General features: G+C 42.2%; 2 protein-coding genes and 1 long non-coding RNA gene across 3 annotated transcripts; 1 reads left to right on the top strand and 2 right to left on the bottom strand.

Moving 5' to 3' along the window:
- Positions 1-209: 209 nt before the first annotated feature.
- LOC143903243 (uncharacterized) lies at positions 210-654 on the bottom strand. The gene is made up of 2 exons (XR_013258657.1): positions 533-654; positions 210-444 (listed from the first exon to the last, which is right to left on the bottom strand). It is a non-coding gene; the product is annotated as an uncharacterized LOC143903243 (long non-coding RNA).
- A 4,955-nt stretch (positions 655-5,609) lies between these two features.
- Positions 5,610-6,842, top strand: LOC143903217 (uncharacterized). Its single transcript, XM_077416669.1, has one exon. The coding sequence runs from the start codon at positions 6,050-6,052 to the stop codon at positions 6,749-6,751; it is 702 nt and encodes a 233-aa protein (XP_077272795.1). The 5' UTR covers positions 5,610-6,049; the 3' UTR covers positions 6,752-6,842.
- A 3,012-nt stretch (positions 6,843-9,854) lies between these two features.
- Positions 9,855-11,087, bottom strand: LOC143903216 (uncharacterized). Its single transcript, XM_077416668.1, has one exon. It carries the CDS (start codon positions 10,645-10,647, stop codon positions 9,946-9,948), a length of 702 nt encoding a protein of 233 aa, XP_077272794.1. The 5' UTR covers positions 10,648-11,087; the 3' UTR covers positions 9,855-9,945.
- Between the last annotated feature and the right edge of the window lie 6,908 nt (positions 11,088-17,995).

Below are 17,995 nucleotides of genomic sequence, written 5' to 3'. Positions count from 1 at the left end.
AAGCAATGAACTGAACTAATTCGATTTTTCTACAAATACGTCGTTAACTAAATTTGTTAAAAAATTCCAAGCGTTAAGCATTAAATCCACGCGTGTATTGTTTAAATAATTATTTTATTTTTGTTTATTTACATTTTAATTTCTATTTTACTTAACCATTAAGAATGCTTGTACGTTCATGACAAATTTATCGAAATTACTTTTGAACTTCAATCTCTGAGGACGGTTATTCAAGTCCATACTAAAGTCTATATCCGTCGTTAGCTCAGTGAATGCATTCGCTAATCTTTGTGCTGCTTATGGATCCGTTTGACTGGATACAATATTCTGTACAAGTTGCTGATATTGTTCTTGATAGCAATATATGAGATGGTAAAGAGGCGTACTAGCGTTCGAGATCAGATCTGAATCCATTTGATGTGACAAAATGAGACTTATCAGCAACTGAAAGGAAAAATTCAATATTTCAAAATTTGCTGTATCCTAAAAGGTACGTTTATATGCTTATAAGCTATCGCTTGTAAAAACTTACGTTCAAAAAGGGTGCCATTATGTCTTTGCGCCGCCGTCCTTGCGTAACTTCTTTGTGAATGTGCATGGTCAAGGCTTGGATTGTATCACAGCCAAGACTAGCTACTTCATTGCCAAATAAATATAAACCTAATTCTACTGATGACGCTAAAAGCTGCTGCAACAATTTAACAGGTTGCAATTCGGCACGACACAATATTTCGTTAATTTCATTGTCAGTTTAATTACTTTCTAGGATTTCGTACGTTCGTTACATTCAATATGTCAATATGTTATATGTTATATAACATATATATGTCATATGTCATATGTTATAAGTTATATGTCAATATATTCAATATGTGTTTGCGTTATTTAAAAAATCTCTAACCTTCAGCGCTCCAGGTGGTGATGGTGTCAACTACATAAAATGACTTCACTAAGCGAGTCACCCTCCACTACTAGAGTTTCCAGACCTGTATTCACGACCGTGGTATAATATGTATGTATGTATGTATATTAGTAGGTATACAATGAGGATTCTACCCCCGGGTGGTGCTCGAGGGGGGGTGAGGGGCGGGGAGGGGGAACCGCGGGGGGGTACCGCGTCTTCGGCCGCCGCGGGGTGAGGGGGGGGTACCGCGTCTTCGGGCGCCGCGGGGGGAGGGGGGGGGCCGCGTCTTCGGGCGCCGCGGGAGAAGGGGGGGGTACCGCGTCTTCGGGCGCCGCGGGGGGGGGGGGGTACCGCGTTTTCGGGCGCCGCGGGGTGAGGGGGGTACCGCGTTTTCGAGCGCCGCGGGGTGAGGGGAGGGGGTACCGCGTTTTTCCGGCGCGGCGGGGGCGGGCGGACCGCATTTTCCGGCGGTTTACCGCGTTTTCCAGCGCCGCGAGAGTCCGCGTTTCGGGCACCGCGGGGGAGGGGTCGGCCGCGTTTCGCCGCGCCGCGGAGCGTTCGCGTTTTCGCCGCGGAGCGGGGCGAGGGGGTCCGCGTTTCGCCGCGCCGCGGAGTCCGCGTGACGTCACACGCTCCCGCTCGCGTTATCTCCCCCTCGAAGATGTTTCCCCCGTCCCCCGGTCGCGCGCGTGTTCTCGCTCGCGGTTTCTCTCGCTCGCCCCCGACCCCCGTTTGCGCGAATACCTGCACGTGTGCGATGAAGTCACCGCAAGACATATTTTCGAAAACGATATCGCACCATTAACTTTTAATGGTTTAATCTGTAATACTGCTATTGAACAGCTATTAAACAGCTAAAAACAGCTATCAGTATAACTGCGATCTGTATAACCGCTATTGAACCGCTATCAAACTTCTTTTAAACAGCTAAAAACAGCCATCAAACAGCTATTGAACAGCTATCAAACAACTAAAACAGCTATCAAACAGCTCTTGAACAGCTATCAAACAACTAAAACAGCTATCAAACATCTATTGAACCGCTATGAAACAGCTAAAAACAGCTATCAAACAACTAAAACAGCTATTGAACCGCTATGAAACAGCTATCAAACAACTAAAACAGCTATCAAACAGCTATTGAACCGCTATGAAACAGCTAAAAACAGCTATCAAACAACTAAAACAGCTATTGAACCGCTATGAAACAGCTATCAAACAGCTCTTGAACAGCTATCAAACAACTAAAACAGCTATTGAACCGCTATGAAACAGCTAAAAAACAGCTATCAAACAGCTCTTGAACAGCTATGAAACAGTTTTCTGTACAATTAAAACAGTTATCTGTATAACTGCGATCTGTATAACCGCTATTGAACCGCTATCAAACATCTTTAAAACAACTAAAACATCTTTAAAACAATTATCATGCACTTAAAACATCTATATTATACTGCAAAGTATGTGGGAAAAGAAAATAAAACGTTTATATATACATATATAGTTTATTTAAAAAAAAATCATATTTTTTTCTGGTGTCGCGACCACCAGTCGCGACCACCGCGCCGCGAAGTCCGCGTGACGTCACACGCTCCCGCTCGCGTTATCTCCCCCTCGAAGATGTTTCCCCCGTCCCCCGGTCGCGCGCGTCTTCTCGTTCGCGGTTTCTCTCGCTCGCCCCGATCCCCGTTTGCGTTCTCGTTCACGATCGCGTTAAATAAATTTATATTATACATAGAAAATTTGCTTACCACCACAGGATTTGAGCCAGAAATCCCTAACTCTTGAGTCAGTCACCTTCAGAATTCAGTTCAGACCATTGTCTCTTAATTTACACAATAATATGTATACATTAAAATACTGCAGGCTATTTACACAGGCTATTTACACAGTTAAAATTTACACAAAAACACACATGGGACACAGATTACATGGTGAAATCAGATATAATGGGTCTCCACAAGATGAACAAAAGAGACCATCTATAAGGATATACGGACATGTGTCATGTCTGCGAACAGCGTATAACATCGAGAACAATCCGCGTATTCTGACAATGCATGACGCACAAAACTTCACATGTCCTGGAGTAAAATAAAAGTATATGCAACACATCTTTTTCAGAGGGTGTAACATATTCACTTCTGCTTGATTTAACACTCTGAAAATTTCGTCCGGAATATCCTCATCAGCCAATTCACTATCATAACACGAATCGTCCGACAATAATGCTCCATCATCAACTTCTATTTCTTCCTCGTCATCAACTTCCATTTCTTCCTCGTCATTCACTTCCATTTCTTCAACGTTTGCTTCAACTTCCATTTCATGTCCTTCAAACTGTAATTCTTCGAAATCCATTTTTACAGAACGTTGTATGCCTCAAAAGGCGCAATACACGATGCTACTGTTAAAATCACACAGTGCAGACAGTGCAAACAGTCGCGACACTTGAAATTTTTCGACACAGCTATCAAACAGCTATTGAACCGCTATCTCTTACTTTTGTTAAAAGTTTTCGTTGGCACACAGTCTGTTTACAGTAGCATTAAGATGGCCAGGACGAACCAATTGTTGTATAAACCGCACGATCAAACACACCAACCGACTCTCACTTCTAGTCCTCGACTACTGAGCGTACCTTCAAATTCATCCTTCCACATCTCACTATTGTCACAGCGTTTGTTTATCATATCTAATTTCATCTCAGCTTCCGTACGGATGCGCCTTGCGAAAAATCTACGATGTACAGTTTTGCACGTGTGCGATGAAGTCACCGCAAGACATATTCTCGAAAACGATATCGCACCATTAACTTTCAATGGTTTAATCTGTAATACTGCTATTGAACTGCTATTAAACAGCTAAAAACAGCTATCAGTATAACTGCGATCTGTATAACCGCTATTGAACCGCTATCAAACTTCTTTTAAACAGCTAAAAACAGCCATCAAACAGCTATTGAACAGCTATCAAACAACTAAAACAGCTATCAAACAGCTCTTGAACAGCTATCAAACAACTAAAACAGCTATCAAACAGCTATTGAACCGCTATGAAACAGCTAAAAACAGCTATCAAACAACTAAAACAGCTATTGAACCGCTATGAAACAGCTATGAAACAGCTCTTGAACAGTTATCAAACAACTAAAACAGCTATTGAACCGCTATCGAACGATCTTAGGTGCATTTTTTATTTGTATTTATGTCTAGAAAACGTATGGAATAGGTTTTATTTATTCCCCCAAAGAGCAAAAAATTGGCTTTTTTTAACATTGTCCTTTATCTGACAGCGTTATAAGCATCTTAAGTACGTTATAAGCATAAAGTTTAAACATATAGTATAAATTGTGACCAAAGGTTCTTTAGAATAGTTTATTGTAGTAGTTTATTAGCAGTACAGAACTATCTGCACCGATTGCACACAATAATCTCGACATAAGACATAAGCGTTTAAACTTAAACGTAATTTTTCCGCTCTTTGCGCACGCCGCCAATGCATCGACGCAACACACATGGGTATGAGGTATGACAAGCACAGTATACCCAACAACATACAGAACATCAATAATACAATATACAATAGTCATCTCTTACTATATATATAAAACTCATCCATATTCTCTAACTTCTAATTCTCTAACTTCTAAATATATTCTCTAATTCTACTAACTCACTCATTTTCACTCTCAACCAGCATTATACTACTACAATAAATTACACACAATATAGAGCTGTTCACTCTCATAATCACATACTAATCTCATTCATGAAGCTCTATCTCGTAGATTTTACCCCATCTATTGAATCTCGCAAACTCTCTTTCATTGTTTAAATACGCTTCAATACACTCGCGGCACTCATCGGCAGTCCTTATACGCATGATTATTTTTCTACACATAAAGCACATTGTTTTAATACGGATTGGGAACCCATGCAACCGCGACGAAATGCCGTGCCATCGCACTTTTCTTTCAAATTCACGCAACTGAGGGTTAAACGTCAGCACATAGCACCGCTGACATAAGCGCATACGTGGAGATCTCCGTCCCACGTAGCAGGGCTCGAGCCCGATGATGCAGAAACCATGTATAAGGTTATCGTATGTCTCGGGATACTCCCGAGGCAGAACCCCGTCCAACAACCTAATATTTATGGGTTGTATCGGCGGTTTCATTTCTATAAATAGAAAAATTTTATGTAATTAAATTTTCACACTGTTCTTAAATCTCTAAAAATAATTTTTTCTTCCTTACCGTATTTTTTCAAACTCGAACAACACACAAGTCCTTGTAACACTCAAGAACCACGTTCGCGTGCGAGATGTAGCCAAAGAATGGTCCACTCGCCAAGATACAGATCCAGTATCTTCATGGTAAAAGCTGTTTAAGCATTTTTATATTTATGCAATGACTTCATCAAACACATGCAAAACTGCAAATTTTGCATAGCGCCAATGTACGGCTGCTGTGATCACACAGATCAAATCATCGAAAGTCAATGGCGCGATATTGTTTTCGAGAACATATGTGTCTCGCGGTGACATCATTGCACACGTGCAAAACTGCAAATTTTGCATTTTTTCGGTTAGCGCAAATGTACGGATGCTGAGATCACGGTGAAATTAGATACGCTAATAAAACAAACGATGCATCATTAGTGAGATATAAAAAAATGAATAATCTGGAGGATACGCTCAATAATCGAGAATTGGAAGTCGTGAGTACAACAAATTGTGTTAGAAAGAGGATCGTGTAATAACATGGAGCAAGAGTTGTTGGAGCAATCCACCCTATTAAATTCGCGGGAAGAATTTACCGCGTGGGAGCAACGATGTGACGAATTTATCGAATCGTTGGAAGAACAAGGCCGAATTAAATGACCGCGATTATCGATCGGTCTCAAACAGTCATTGATCGCTCGTATTGCCCGAATCGAAGGTCTGAAAGACTCGGTACGTCAACGTTTCGTGCATGTGGGTGCAGGATACAGTGCGAGTGAGACAGGACTCAGATGGCGCGAGATAGATACGGCTTTTGAAAATCGTATACTGACTGGTGCGATAATAAATTCCAAACACATCGAACCTCGTCAATTTCTCGAAGATGCGAGAGAAATTGTACTCGATCGTGTGCGGAACGTCATGCAACGACATGACAATGTAAAGATTAACACAATGTTTAATGGTGAATTTGCTGCGGGTGACAAACGCGCGAATAAAAGTATCGCTACGAGAAACTGTGAACTATTTCGTACGTCCGATCTGCAAGAATGGTACGTGTCGCGCGTTATCGAGCCTACTCTAGCATCGCTGGAGGAATTCCAGGAACGTGATAGCGGATGGGCGTTGTCGCGTATACACAATTTGACTGTTAACGTAAATAAATATAATCCATTGCACGCGGGGTGTTTTGTGGAAATACCGCGAGAAATTAAAATGAAGAGAGCGGTGATAAACGTGCGATCAAGGGGCAATGCATGTTTCGCATGGTCAGTGACGGCTGCTCTGCATCCAGCCGAGAGACATGCAGAACGGGATTCATCGTATCCTCATTACACGTCGGTGCTAAATCTCCAAGACATTGAATTTCCAATGACGTTGAATCAAATTAAAAAGTTTGAAAATCACAACGATATATCAATCAACGTGTACAGCATCGAGACAAACAAGGAACTTGCAATCCAGCCAATACGGCTCACCGACCGAAAGATGGACAGACATGTAAATTTGCTGTACGTGCATGACGACAACGTGAGACATTTTGCGTGGATCAAGAACCTATCCCGCCTCGTGAGCTCGCAAGTGAACAAGAATAGGAACAAAAAATACTTTTGCGATCGTTGAGTATACACCCTAATAAAAATAAAAATAATTTTTACGAGAAAGATGTATAAAAATTTTTTTATTATTTACAGATGTTTGCACTACTTCTACACGAGCGAGAAATTGGAAACCCACACCGTCGACTGTCGGCAGATGAACGACTGCGCGATCAAGTTACCGAGCGATAACGACAAGCGGTTGGCATTTAAAAATTATAACAGGAAGGAACGAGTTCCATTTATCATATATGCCGACCTGGAATGTACCCTGGAGAAGATGGAAGCGGATCCGGAAACGTTGGGGTACACGTATCAATATCATCGCGTATTTAGCATAAGGTACTACGTGCGTTGCTCGTACGACGAGTCGTTGTCAATGTATCGGTTTCGTCGCGATAAGGATTGCGTCGCGTGGTTCGCCGAGGAGCTAAGACGTTTAGCTCACGACGTAAAGATTATTTTGTCCACTAATGTACCCATGGTGGAATTTACGCGAGACGAGTGGGAAAAATTTAACAGCGCGACGCACTGTCACGTGTGCGAAAAACCGTTCGAGCCAGACGACGTGCGAGTACGCGATCATTGTCATCTGACGGGTCGATACAGAGGTCCCGCGCATTCAAATTGCAACTTAAATTACAAAGATTCACATTGCATACCCGTAGTTTTTCACAATTTATCGGGCTACGACGCGCATTTTATTATCACAGAAATAGCTACAGCGTACGAAGGACGTGTAGACTTACTTCCAATCACAAAAAAATACATTTCGTTTACGAAAAATGTTCAAAGCACCGAAGATAAAGATAAGAAAAATTGCGTCAAATTGCGATTTATCGATTCATACAAGTTTCTCACCGCTAGTCTCAACAAATTGGCATCTTATCTCAGCAAGAATAAACTGCGAATATTACAACGCGAATTTTGTAAATTATCCGCAGAAAATTTTGATTTGCTGACACGAAAAGGCGTATTTCCGTACGAGTACATTGACTGCGTCGAAAAGTTGGAGGATTTCATCACGAGTTTTCGCATTTCTATTGCTACTAGATTCTCCGAAAAGACGTTTCGACTGTAAAAATTTGGTTTCGCGATCAATGCCTCCGCGCCGTATCTACCCTCCCAATGAGTCACGAGTCGCACGTCAACGTGATTGCGCACGTTCTCCATGGTTTTGCCAAACACAGCGTTGTTCATCAATTTGTATAAATTTTTCTCGAAATCATTCTTGGCCAATGTTCTAAATTTCGTATTAAGTTCTATGTAATCGCGAAGCCATGGAGATTGCGCGAATTTTAATGCGCGGTGAATCTTTGCTATACGGAGACCGTGGCGCATGCACTGCTGCAGGTTGCGATAATGTATGACATAACGTTTCTTATCGTATAATGTTGCGAGGAGCTTGTCCTGCCGCTTACCGGGTGGTTTATCGCGCGTCGGACAGAACGGTAGGTCAGTGTGCGCGTCATGAAGATGTTGCGGATACTCCAAGTCGACTTCGAGAATATAGCCTATCGAGGAATCCAACGCGATATCCATAACATTAAAATCGGTTACGTCGTCGACCCATTGAAAATCTGCGTAAGGCAATGGTTGACACATTGCCCAGCCGTACAAGTTGTTTACATCGAAACCAATGTGTCAACCATTGCCTTACGCAGATTTTCAATGGGTCGACGACGTAACCGATTTTAATGTTATGGATATCGCGTTGGATTCCTCGATAGGCTATATTCTCGAAGTCGACTTGGAGTATCCGCAACATCTTCATGACGCGCACACTGACCTACCGTTCTGTCCGACGCGCGATAAACCACCCGGTAAGCGGCAGGACAAGCTCCTCGCAACATTATACGATAAGAAACGTTATGTCATACATTATCGCAACCTGCAGCAGTGCATGCGCCACGGTCTCCGTATAGCAAAGATTCACCGCGCATTAAAATTCGCGCAATCTCCATGGCTTCGCGATTACATAGAACTTAATACGAAATTTAGAACATTGGCCAAGAATGATTTCGAGAAAAATTTATACAAATTGATGAACAACGCTGTGTTTGGCAAAACCATGGAGAACGTGCGCAATCACGTTGACGTGCGACTCGTGACTCATTGGGAGGGTAGATACGGCGCGGAGGCATTGATCGCGAAACCAAATTTTTACAGTCGAAACGTCTTTTCGGAGAATCTAGTAGCAATAGAAATGCGAAAACTCGTGATGAAATCCTCCAACTTTTCGACGCAGTCAATGTACTCGTACGGAAATACGCCTTTTCGTGTCAGCAAATCAAAATTTTCTGCGGATAATTTACAAAATTCGCGTTGTAATATTCGCAGTTTATTCTTGCTGAGATAAGATGCCAATTTGTTGAGACTAGCGGTGAGAAACTTGTATGAATCGATAAATCGCAATTTGACGCAATTTTTCTTATCTTTATCTTCGGTGCTTTGAACATTTTTCGTAAACGAAATGTATTTTTTTGTGATTGGAAGTAAGTCTACACGTCCTTCGTACGCTGTAGCTATTTCTGTGATAATAAAATGCGCGTCGTAGCCCGATAAATTGTGAAAAACTACGGGTATGCAATGTGAATCTTTGTAATTTAAGTTGCAATTTGAATGCGCGGGACCTCTGTATCGACCCGTCAGATGACAATGATCGCGTACTCGCACGTCGTCTGGCTCGAACGGTTTTTCGCACACGTGACAGTGCGTCGCGCTGTTAAATTTTTCCCACTCGTCTCGCGTAAATTCCACCATGGGTACATTAGTGGACAAAATAATCTTTACGTCGTGAGCTAAACGTCTTAGCTCCTCGGCGAACCACGCGACGCAATCCTTATCGCGACGAAACCGATACATTGACAACGACTCGTCGTACGAGCAACGCACGTAGTACCTTATGCTAAATACGCGATGATATTGATACGTGTACCCCAACGTTTCCGGATCCGCTTCCATCTTCTCCAGGGTACATTCCAGGTCGGCATATATGATAAATGGAACTCGTTCCTTCCTGTTATAATTTTTAAATGCCAACCGCTTGTCGTTATCGCTCGGTAACTTGATCGCGCAGTCGTTCATCTGCCGACAGTCGACGGTGTGGGTTTCCAATTTCTCGCTCGTGTAGAAGTAGTGCAAACATCTGTAAATAATAAAAAAATTTTTATACATCTTTCTCGTAAAAATTATTTTTATTTTTATTAGGGTGTATACTCAACGATCGCAAAAGTATTTTTTGTTCCTATTCTTGTTCACTTGCGAGCTCACGAGGCGGGATAGGTTCTTGATCCACGCAAAATGTCTCACGTTGTCGTCATGCACGTACAGCAAATTTACATGTCTGTCCATCTTTCGGTCGGTGAGCCGTATTGGCTGGATTGCAAGTTCCTTGTTTGTCTCGATGCTGTACACGTTGATTGATATATCGTTGTGATTTTCAAACTTTTTAATTTGATTCAACGTCATTGGAAATTCAATGTCTTGGAGATTTAGCACCGACGTGTAATGAGGATACGATGAATCCCGTTCTGCATGTCTCTCGGCTGGATGCAGAGCAGCCGTCACTGACCATGCGAAACATGCATTGCCCCTTGATCGCACGTTTATCACCGCTCTCTTCATTTTAATTTCTCGCGGTATTTCCACAAAACACCCCGCGTGCAATGGATTATATTTATTTACGTTAACAGTCAAATTGTGTATACGCGACAACGCCCATCCGCTATCACGTTCCTGGAATTCCTCCAGCGATGCTAGAGTAGGCTCGATAACGCGCGACACGTACCATTCTTGCAGATCGGACGTACGAAATAGTTCACAGTTTCTCGTAGCGATACTTTTATTCGCGCGTTTGTCACCCGCAGCAAATTCACCATTAAACATTGTGTTAATCTTTACATTGTCATGTCGTTGCATGACGTTCCGCACACGATCGAGTACAATTTCTCTCGCATCTTCGAGAAATTGACGAGGTTCGATGTGTTTGGAATTTATTATCGCACCAGTCAGTATACGATTTTCAAAAGCCGTATCTATCTCGCGCCATCTGAGTCCTGTCTCACTCGCACTGTATCCTGCACCCACATGCACGAAACGTTGACGTACCGAGTCTTTCAGACCTTCGATTCGGGCAATACGAGCGATCAATGACTGTTTGAGACCGATCGATAATCGCGGTCATTTAATTCGGCCTTGTTCTTCCAACGATTCGATAAATTCGTCACATCGTTGCTCCCACGCGGTAAATTCTTCCCGCGAATTTAATAGGGTGGATTGCTCCAACAACTCTTGCTCCATGTTATTACACGATCCTCTTTCTAACACAATTTGTTGTACTCACGACTTCCAATTCTCGATTATTGAGCGTATCCTCCAGATTATTCATTTTTTTATATCTCACTAATGATGCATCGTTTGTTTTATTAGCGTATCTAATTTCACCGTGATCTCAGCATCCGTACATTTGCGCTAACCGAAAAAATGCAAAATTTGCAGTTTTGCACGTGTGCAATGATGTCACCGCGAGACACATATGTTCTCGAAAACAATATCGCGCCATTGACTTTCGATGATTTGATCTGTGTGATCACAGCAGCCGTACATTGGCGCTATGCAAAATTTGCAGTTTTGCATGTGTTTGATGAAGTCATTGCATAAATATAAAAATGCTTAAACAGCTTTTACCATGAAGATACTGGATCTGTATCTTGGCGAGTGGACCATTCTTTGGCTACATCTCGCACGCGAACGTGGTTCTTGAGTGTTACAAGGACTTGTGTGTTGTTCGAGTTTGAAAAAATACGGTAAGGAAGAAAAAATTATTTTTAGAGATTTAAGAACAGTGTGAAAATTTAATTACATAAAATTTTTCTATTTATAGAAATGAAACCGCCGATACAACCCATAAATATTAGGTTGTTGGACGGGGTTCTGCCTCGGGAGTATCCCGAGACATACGATAACCTTATACATGGTTTCTGCATCATCGGGCTCGAGCCCTGCTACGTGGGACGGAGATCTCCACGTATGCGCTTATGTCAGCGGTGCTATGTGCTGACGTTTAACCCTCAGTTGCGTGAATTTGAAAGAAAAGTGCGATGGCACGGCATTTCGTCGCGGTTGCATGGGTTCCCAATCCGTATTAAAACAATGTGCTTTATGTGTAGAAAAATAATCATGCGTATAAGGACTGCCGATGAGTGCCGCGAGTGTATTGAAGCGTATTTAAACAATGAAAGAGAGTTTGCGAGATTCAATAGATGGGGTAAAATCTACGAGATAGAGCTTCATGAATGAGATTAGTATGTGATTATGAGAGTGAACAGCTCTATATTGTGTGTAATTTATTGTAGTAGTATAATGCTGGTTGAGAGTGAAAATGAGTGAGTTAGTAGAATTAGAGAATATATTTAGAAGTTAGAGAATTAGAAGTTAGAGAATATGGATGAGTTTTATATATATAGTAAGAGATGACTATTGTATATTGTATTATTGATGTTCTGTATGTTGTTGGGTATACTGTGCTTGTCATACCTCATACCCATGTGTGTTGCGTCGATGCATTGGCGGCGTGCGCAAAGAGCGGAAAAATTACGTTTAAGTTTAAACGCTTATGTCTTATGTCGAGATTATTGTGTGCAATCGGTGCAGATAGTTCTGTACTGCTAATAAACTACTACAATAAACTATTCTAAAGAACCTTTGGTCACAATTTATACTATATGTTTAAACTTTATGCTTATAACGTACTTAAGATGCTTATAACGCTGTCAGATAAAGGACAATGTTAAAAAAAGCCAATTTTTTGCTCTTTGGGGGAATAAATAAAACCTATTCCATACGTTTTCTAGACATAAATACAAATAAAAAATGCACCTAAGATCGTTCGATAGCGGTTCAATAGCTGTTTTAGTTGTTTGATAACTGTTCAAGAGCTGTTTCATAGCTGTTTCATAGCGGTTCAATAGCTGTTTTAGTTGTTTGATAGCTGTTTTTAGCTGTTTCATAGCGGTTCAATAGCTGTTTGATAGCTGTTTTAGTTGTTTGATAGCTGTTCAAGAGCTGTTTGATAGCTGTTTTAGTTGTTTGATAGCTGTTCAATAGCTGTTTGATGGCTGTTTTTAGCTGTTTAAAAGAAGTTTGATAGCGGTTCAATAGCGGTTATACAGATCGCAGTTATACTGATAGCTGTTTTTAGCTGTTTAATAGCAGTTCAATAGCAGTATTACAGATTAAACCATTGAAAGTTAATGGTGCGATATCGTTTTCGAGAATATGTCTTGCGGTGACTTCATCGCACACGTGCAAAACTGTACATCGTAGATTTTTCGCAAGGCGCATCCGTACGGAAGCTGAGATGAAATTAGATATGATAAACAAACGCTGTGACAATAGTGAGATGTGGAAGGATGAATTTGAAGGTACGCTCAGTAGTCGAGGACTAGAAGTGAGAGTCGGTTGGTGTGTTTGATCGTGCGGTTTATACAACAATTGGTTCGTCCTGGCCATCTTAATGCTACTGTAAACAGACTGTGTGCCAACGAAAACTTTTAACAAAAGTAAGAGATAGCGGTTCAATAGCTGTTTGATAGCTGTGTCGAAAAATTTCAAGTGTCGCGACTGTTTGCACTGTCTGCACTGTGTGATTTTAACAGTAGCATCGTGTATTGCGCCTTTTGAGGCATACAACGTTCTGTAAAAATGGATTTCGAAGAATTACAGTTTGAAGGACATGAAATGGAAGTTGAAGCAAACGTTGAAGAAATGGAAGTGAATGACGAGGAAGAAATGGAAGTTGATGACGAGGAAGAAATAGAAGTTGATGATGGAGCATTATTGTCGGACGATTCGTGTTATGATAGTGAATTGGCTGATGAGGATATTCCGGACGAAATTTTCAGAGTGTTAAATCAAGCAGAAGTGAATATGTTACACCCTCTGAAAAAGATGTGTTGCATATACTTTTATTTTACTCCAGGACATGTGAAGTTTTGTGCGTCATGCATTGTCAGAATACGCGGATTGTTCTCGATGTTATACGCTGTTCGCAGACATGACACATGTCCGTATATCCTTATAGATGGTCTCTTTTGTTCATCTTGTGGAGACCCATTATATCTGATTTCACCATGTAATCTGTGTCCCATGTGTGTTTTTGTGTAAATTTTAACTGTGTAAATAGCCTGTGTAAATAGCCTGCAGTATTTTAATGTATACATATTATTGTGTAAATTAAGAGACAATGGTCTGAACTGAATTCTGAAGGTGACTGACTCAAGAGTTAGGGATTTCTGGCTCAAATCCTGTGGTGGTAAGCAAATTTTCTATGTATAATATAAATTTATTTAACGCGATCGTGAACGAGAACGCAAACGGGGATCGGGGCGAGCGAGAGAAACCGCGAACGAGAAGACGCGCGCGACCGGGGGACGGGGGAAACATCTTCGAGGGGGAGATAACGCGAGCGGGAGCGTGTGACGTCACGCGGACTTCGCGGCGCGGTGGTCGCGACTGGTGGTCGCGACACCAGAAAAAAATATGATTTTTTTTTAAATAAACTATATATGTATATATAAACGTTTTATTTTCTTTTCCCACATACTTTGCAGTATAATATAGATGTTTTAAGTGCATGATAATTGTTTTAAAGATGTTTTAGTTGTTTTAAAGATGTTTGATAGCGGTTCAATAGCGGTTATACAGATCGCAGTTATACAGATAACTGTTTTAATTGTACAGAAAACTGTTTCATAGCTGTTCAAGAGCTGTTTGATAGCTGTTTTTTAGCTGTTTCATAGCGGTTCAATAGCTGTTTTAGTTGTTTGATAGCTGTTCAAGAGCTGTTTGATAGCTGTTTCATAGCGGTTCAATAGCTGTTTTAGTTGTTTGATAGCTGTTTTTAGCTGTTTCATAGCGGTTCAATAGCTGTTTGATAGCTGTTTTAGTTGTTTGATAGCTGTTTCATAGCGGTTCAATAGCTGTTTTAGTTGTTTGATAGCTGTTTTTAGCTGTTTCATAGCGGTTCAATAGATGTTTGATAGCTGTTTTAGTTGTTTGATAGCTGTTCAAGAGCTGTTTGATAGCTGTTTTAGTTGTTTGATAGCTGTTCAATAGCTGTTTGATGGCTGTTTTTAGCTGTTTAAAAGAAGTTTGATAGCGGTTCAATAGCGGTTATACAGATCGCAGTTATACTGATAGCTGTTTTTAGCTGTTTAATAGCTGTTCAATAGCAGTATTACAGATTAAACCATTAAAAGTTAATGGTGCGATATCGTTTTCGAAAATATGTCTTGCGGTGACTTCATCGCACACGTGCAGGTATTCGCGCAAACGGGGGTCGGGGGCGAGCGAGAGAAACCGCGAGCGAGAACACGCGCGCGACCGGGGGACGGGGGAAACATCTTCGAGGGGGAGATAACGCGAGCGGGAGCGTGTGACGTCACGCGGACTTCGCGGCGCGGCGAAACGCGGACCCCCTCGCCCCGCTCCGCGGCAAAAACGCGAACGCTCCGCGGCGCGGCGAAACGCGGCCGACCCCTCCACCGCGGTGCCCGAAACGCGGACTCTCGCGGCGCTGGAAAACGCGGTAAACCGCCGGAAAATGCGGTCCGCCCGTCCCCGCCGCGCCGGAAAAACGCGGTACCCCCTCCCCTCACCCCGCGGCGCTCGAAAACGCGGTACCCCCCCCCCCCCGCCGCGCCCGACCACGCGGTCCCCCCCCCGCGGCGCCCCGCGGCGCCCCCCCCCCCCCCCCGGCGCCCCAAGACGCGGTCCCCCCCCCTCACCCCGCGGCGGCCGAAGACGCGGTACCCCCCCCCCTCACCCCGCGGCGGCCGAAGACGCGGTACCCCCCCCGCGGTTCCCCCTCCCCGCCCCTCACCCCCCCTCGAGCACCACCCGGGGGTAGAATCCTCATTGTATACCTACTTATATTCTTTATACACTCTTAAACTATTTGACCGAATTTTTACCAAAAGTATATAAAATAAGGGTAGAATTTTTCGGGGAGTGTTATAGAGTGTATAGTTTTTCGTTACTGATTTTTTTGGGAACCGGTATCCAAAATTCTTCCAATTTTTTGGGAAATAATTGACCGAATTTTAAAGAATTGTATATAAAACAGGGGTAAAATTTCCTGGGAAGTGCCATAAAGTGTATAATTTTTTGTTACCGATTTTTTGGGAAACCGGTATCAGAAATTTTTCAAATTTTTAGGGAAATAATTGACCGAATCTTAAAGAATTGTATATAAAACAGGAGAAGAATTTTCCAGGGAGTACTACAAACTATATAGTTTTTCGTTACCGATCTTTTTTAAAACTGCTATCCGAAATTTTTCCAATTTTTTGGGAAATAATTGGCCGAATCTTAAAGAATTGTATATAAAACAGGAGTAGAATTTCTCGGGGAATGCCATAAAGTGTATAATTTTTTGTTATCAATTTTTTTAGAAACCGGTATCATAAATATTTACAATTTTTCTGGAAATAATTGACCGAGTAGAAAAAGATTGGTTACGACATGTTTAATCTATGAACACTCCTTATGTTTGTTCACAATAAGGATATTGAAACATAAATGAAGTTGTTTTAAGAAAAACGACTTCAGGGCGAAGCCCGGGTAACCAGTTAGTATAATCTATATATATAAGTCGCGTCGTCTGTCTGTCTGTATGTACGCAAACTACTCATTCGTTAGTGGACCAAATTTTTACCAAAAGTCTATAAAATAGGGGTAGAATTTTCCGGGGATGAAAATGTTGCAGCCAATTTTCTGCTACCGATTTTCTGAAAACCGATTTTTCTAATTTTTCTAATTTTACGGAAAATAATTGACCGAATTTAAAAGAATTATATATGAAACAGAAGTAGATTTTTCCGGGGAGTGCCATAAAGTGTATAATTTTTTGTTACCGATCTTTTTGGAAGCTGGTATCAGAAATTTTTTAAATTTTTTGGGAATTAACCAGTCACTTCAATTCGTGACTGTCGCGAGCGATTAAAACCGGTTTTTGGAAACCGGTTACAAAATTTTTCCAATTTCTCGGAAAATAACAAGTAGTTTGCGGTCAGACGGACAGACATACAGACGTCAGGTACTTATATAGATAGGGGTAAAAAGAACTAAAGAGAGAATGTAATAGAATTAGAAAAATTGCTAATAGTAAAGTAATTTACAATTTCTGTAAAAAAAAATATATACGTGATTGCTCCAATTTCCGCAAACTTTGAGATATCAACTGAATTTTTTTATGGATAATTTTCTTAATAGATAATTTTTATAGATAATTTTTTGTTACCAATTTTTAGAAACCGGTTTGGAAATTATTAAAATTTTGAGAAATAATTGACCATTTTTTTTGAAACCAGTGCCAAAATTTTTAAAATTTTTGGAAGATAAGTTTAATTTTTTTCTATTGGAGTACATTCTAAAGTTTTGGTAGGCCCCCTGGAGATTTCATGGTCGCTCTCTTGGCTCGTCCGAACCCGCGCCTTGTAACAGCGGTGGGGCGCTGCCACGCACGGCGAACTGTTACGTCACAATATATATATATATATATATATATATATATATATATTGTGACGTTGCGGCCCGCCGCTTCGTGGCAGCGCCCCGCCGCCGTCACAAGGCGCGGAAGTTTGCGCCCAGGGACGAGCCAGAGAGGCGACGACGAGATCTCCAGAGGCCAAAAATCGATATCGCTTCCGCGTTTTGATTATTCTCTTATTTTCATGTGTAATTGTTATGCGTACGGCGCCTCATCCCCACCACGGCTAATCTTCGAGGGAGTACCGAGACCGAGAGGGTTCCGGGAGGACCAAGGACCGAGGAGGGGTGGCGAAAGCGGGAGCTACATGGATCCCGGGCGGCGAGAGCAACGCGGCAGGCGTGCGGCGAATGAGACAGCGATGGACAAGGCCGCCGATAGCGGGGCCCCAGGCGCCTGGGGAAAACCCGGCCTCAGCAATCAGCCTCCACGAAGTACCGGCCCGCGGGGTGACTGATCACCGCCCCGAGGCCAAACCAGAGGCGCACCGGCTAGAACAAAGTCCAGTCCGCTGCCCAGGGACAAATTGTAGAAGTCGCTACGCCGCCGAGGGACCGTTGCGCGCCCCCGAAGGATCCACCTTACGACGATCCTGCGTGAGAATATCGCGCGAGCTTGCACGCTCGCTCTCGATTGGTTGGCACGCCCCTACGGAAGGGGGTGCCGCATCGATTCCGTTATCGAGCGAATATAGCGAGACTCTCTCTCTGGTCGTCC

Source organism: Temnothorax americanus, unplaced genomic scaffold (assembly GCF_048541705.1).
Source record: "Temnothorax americanus isolate GAGA-0224 unplaced genomic scaffold, ASM4854170v1 Scaffold44, whole genome shotgun sequence".
Taxonomy (NCBI): domain Eukaryota; kingdom Metazoa; phylum Arthropoda; class Insecta; order Hymenoptera; family Formicidae; genus Temnothorax; species Temnothorax americanus.
This window is presented reverse-complemented; position numbering and strand designations above follow the sequence as displayed.

Bases quoted from the DNA above. Each gene is read 5' to 3' on its own strand.
- LOC143903216 (XM_077416668.1), bottom strand. From the start codon at position 10,647: ATGCAACGACATGACAATGTAAAGATTAACACAATGTTTAATGGTGAA.
- LOC143903217 (XM_077416669.1), top strand. From the start codon at position 6,050: ATGCAACGACATGACAATGTAAAGATTAACACAATGTTTAATGGTGAA.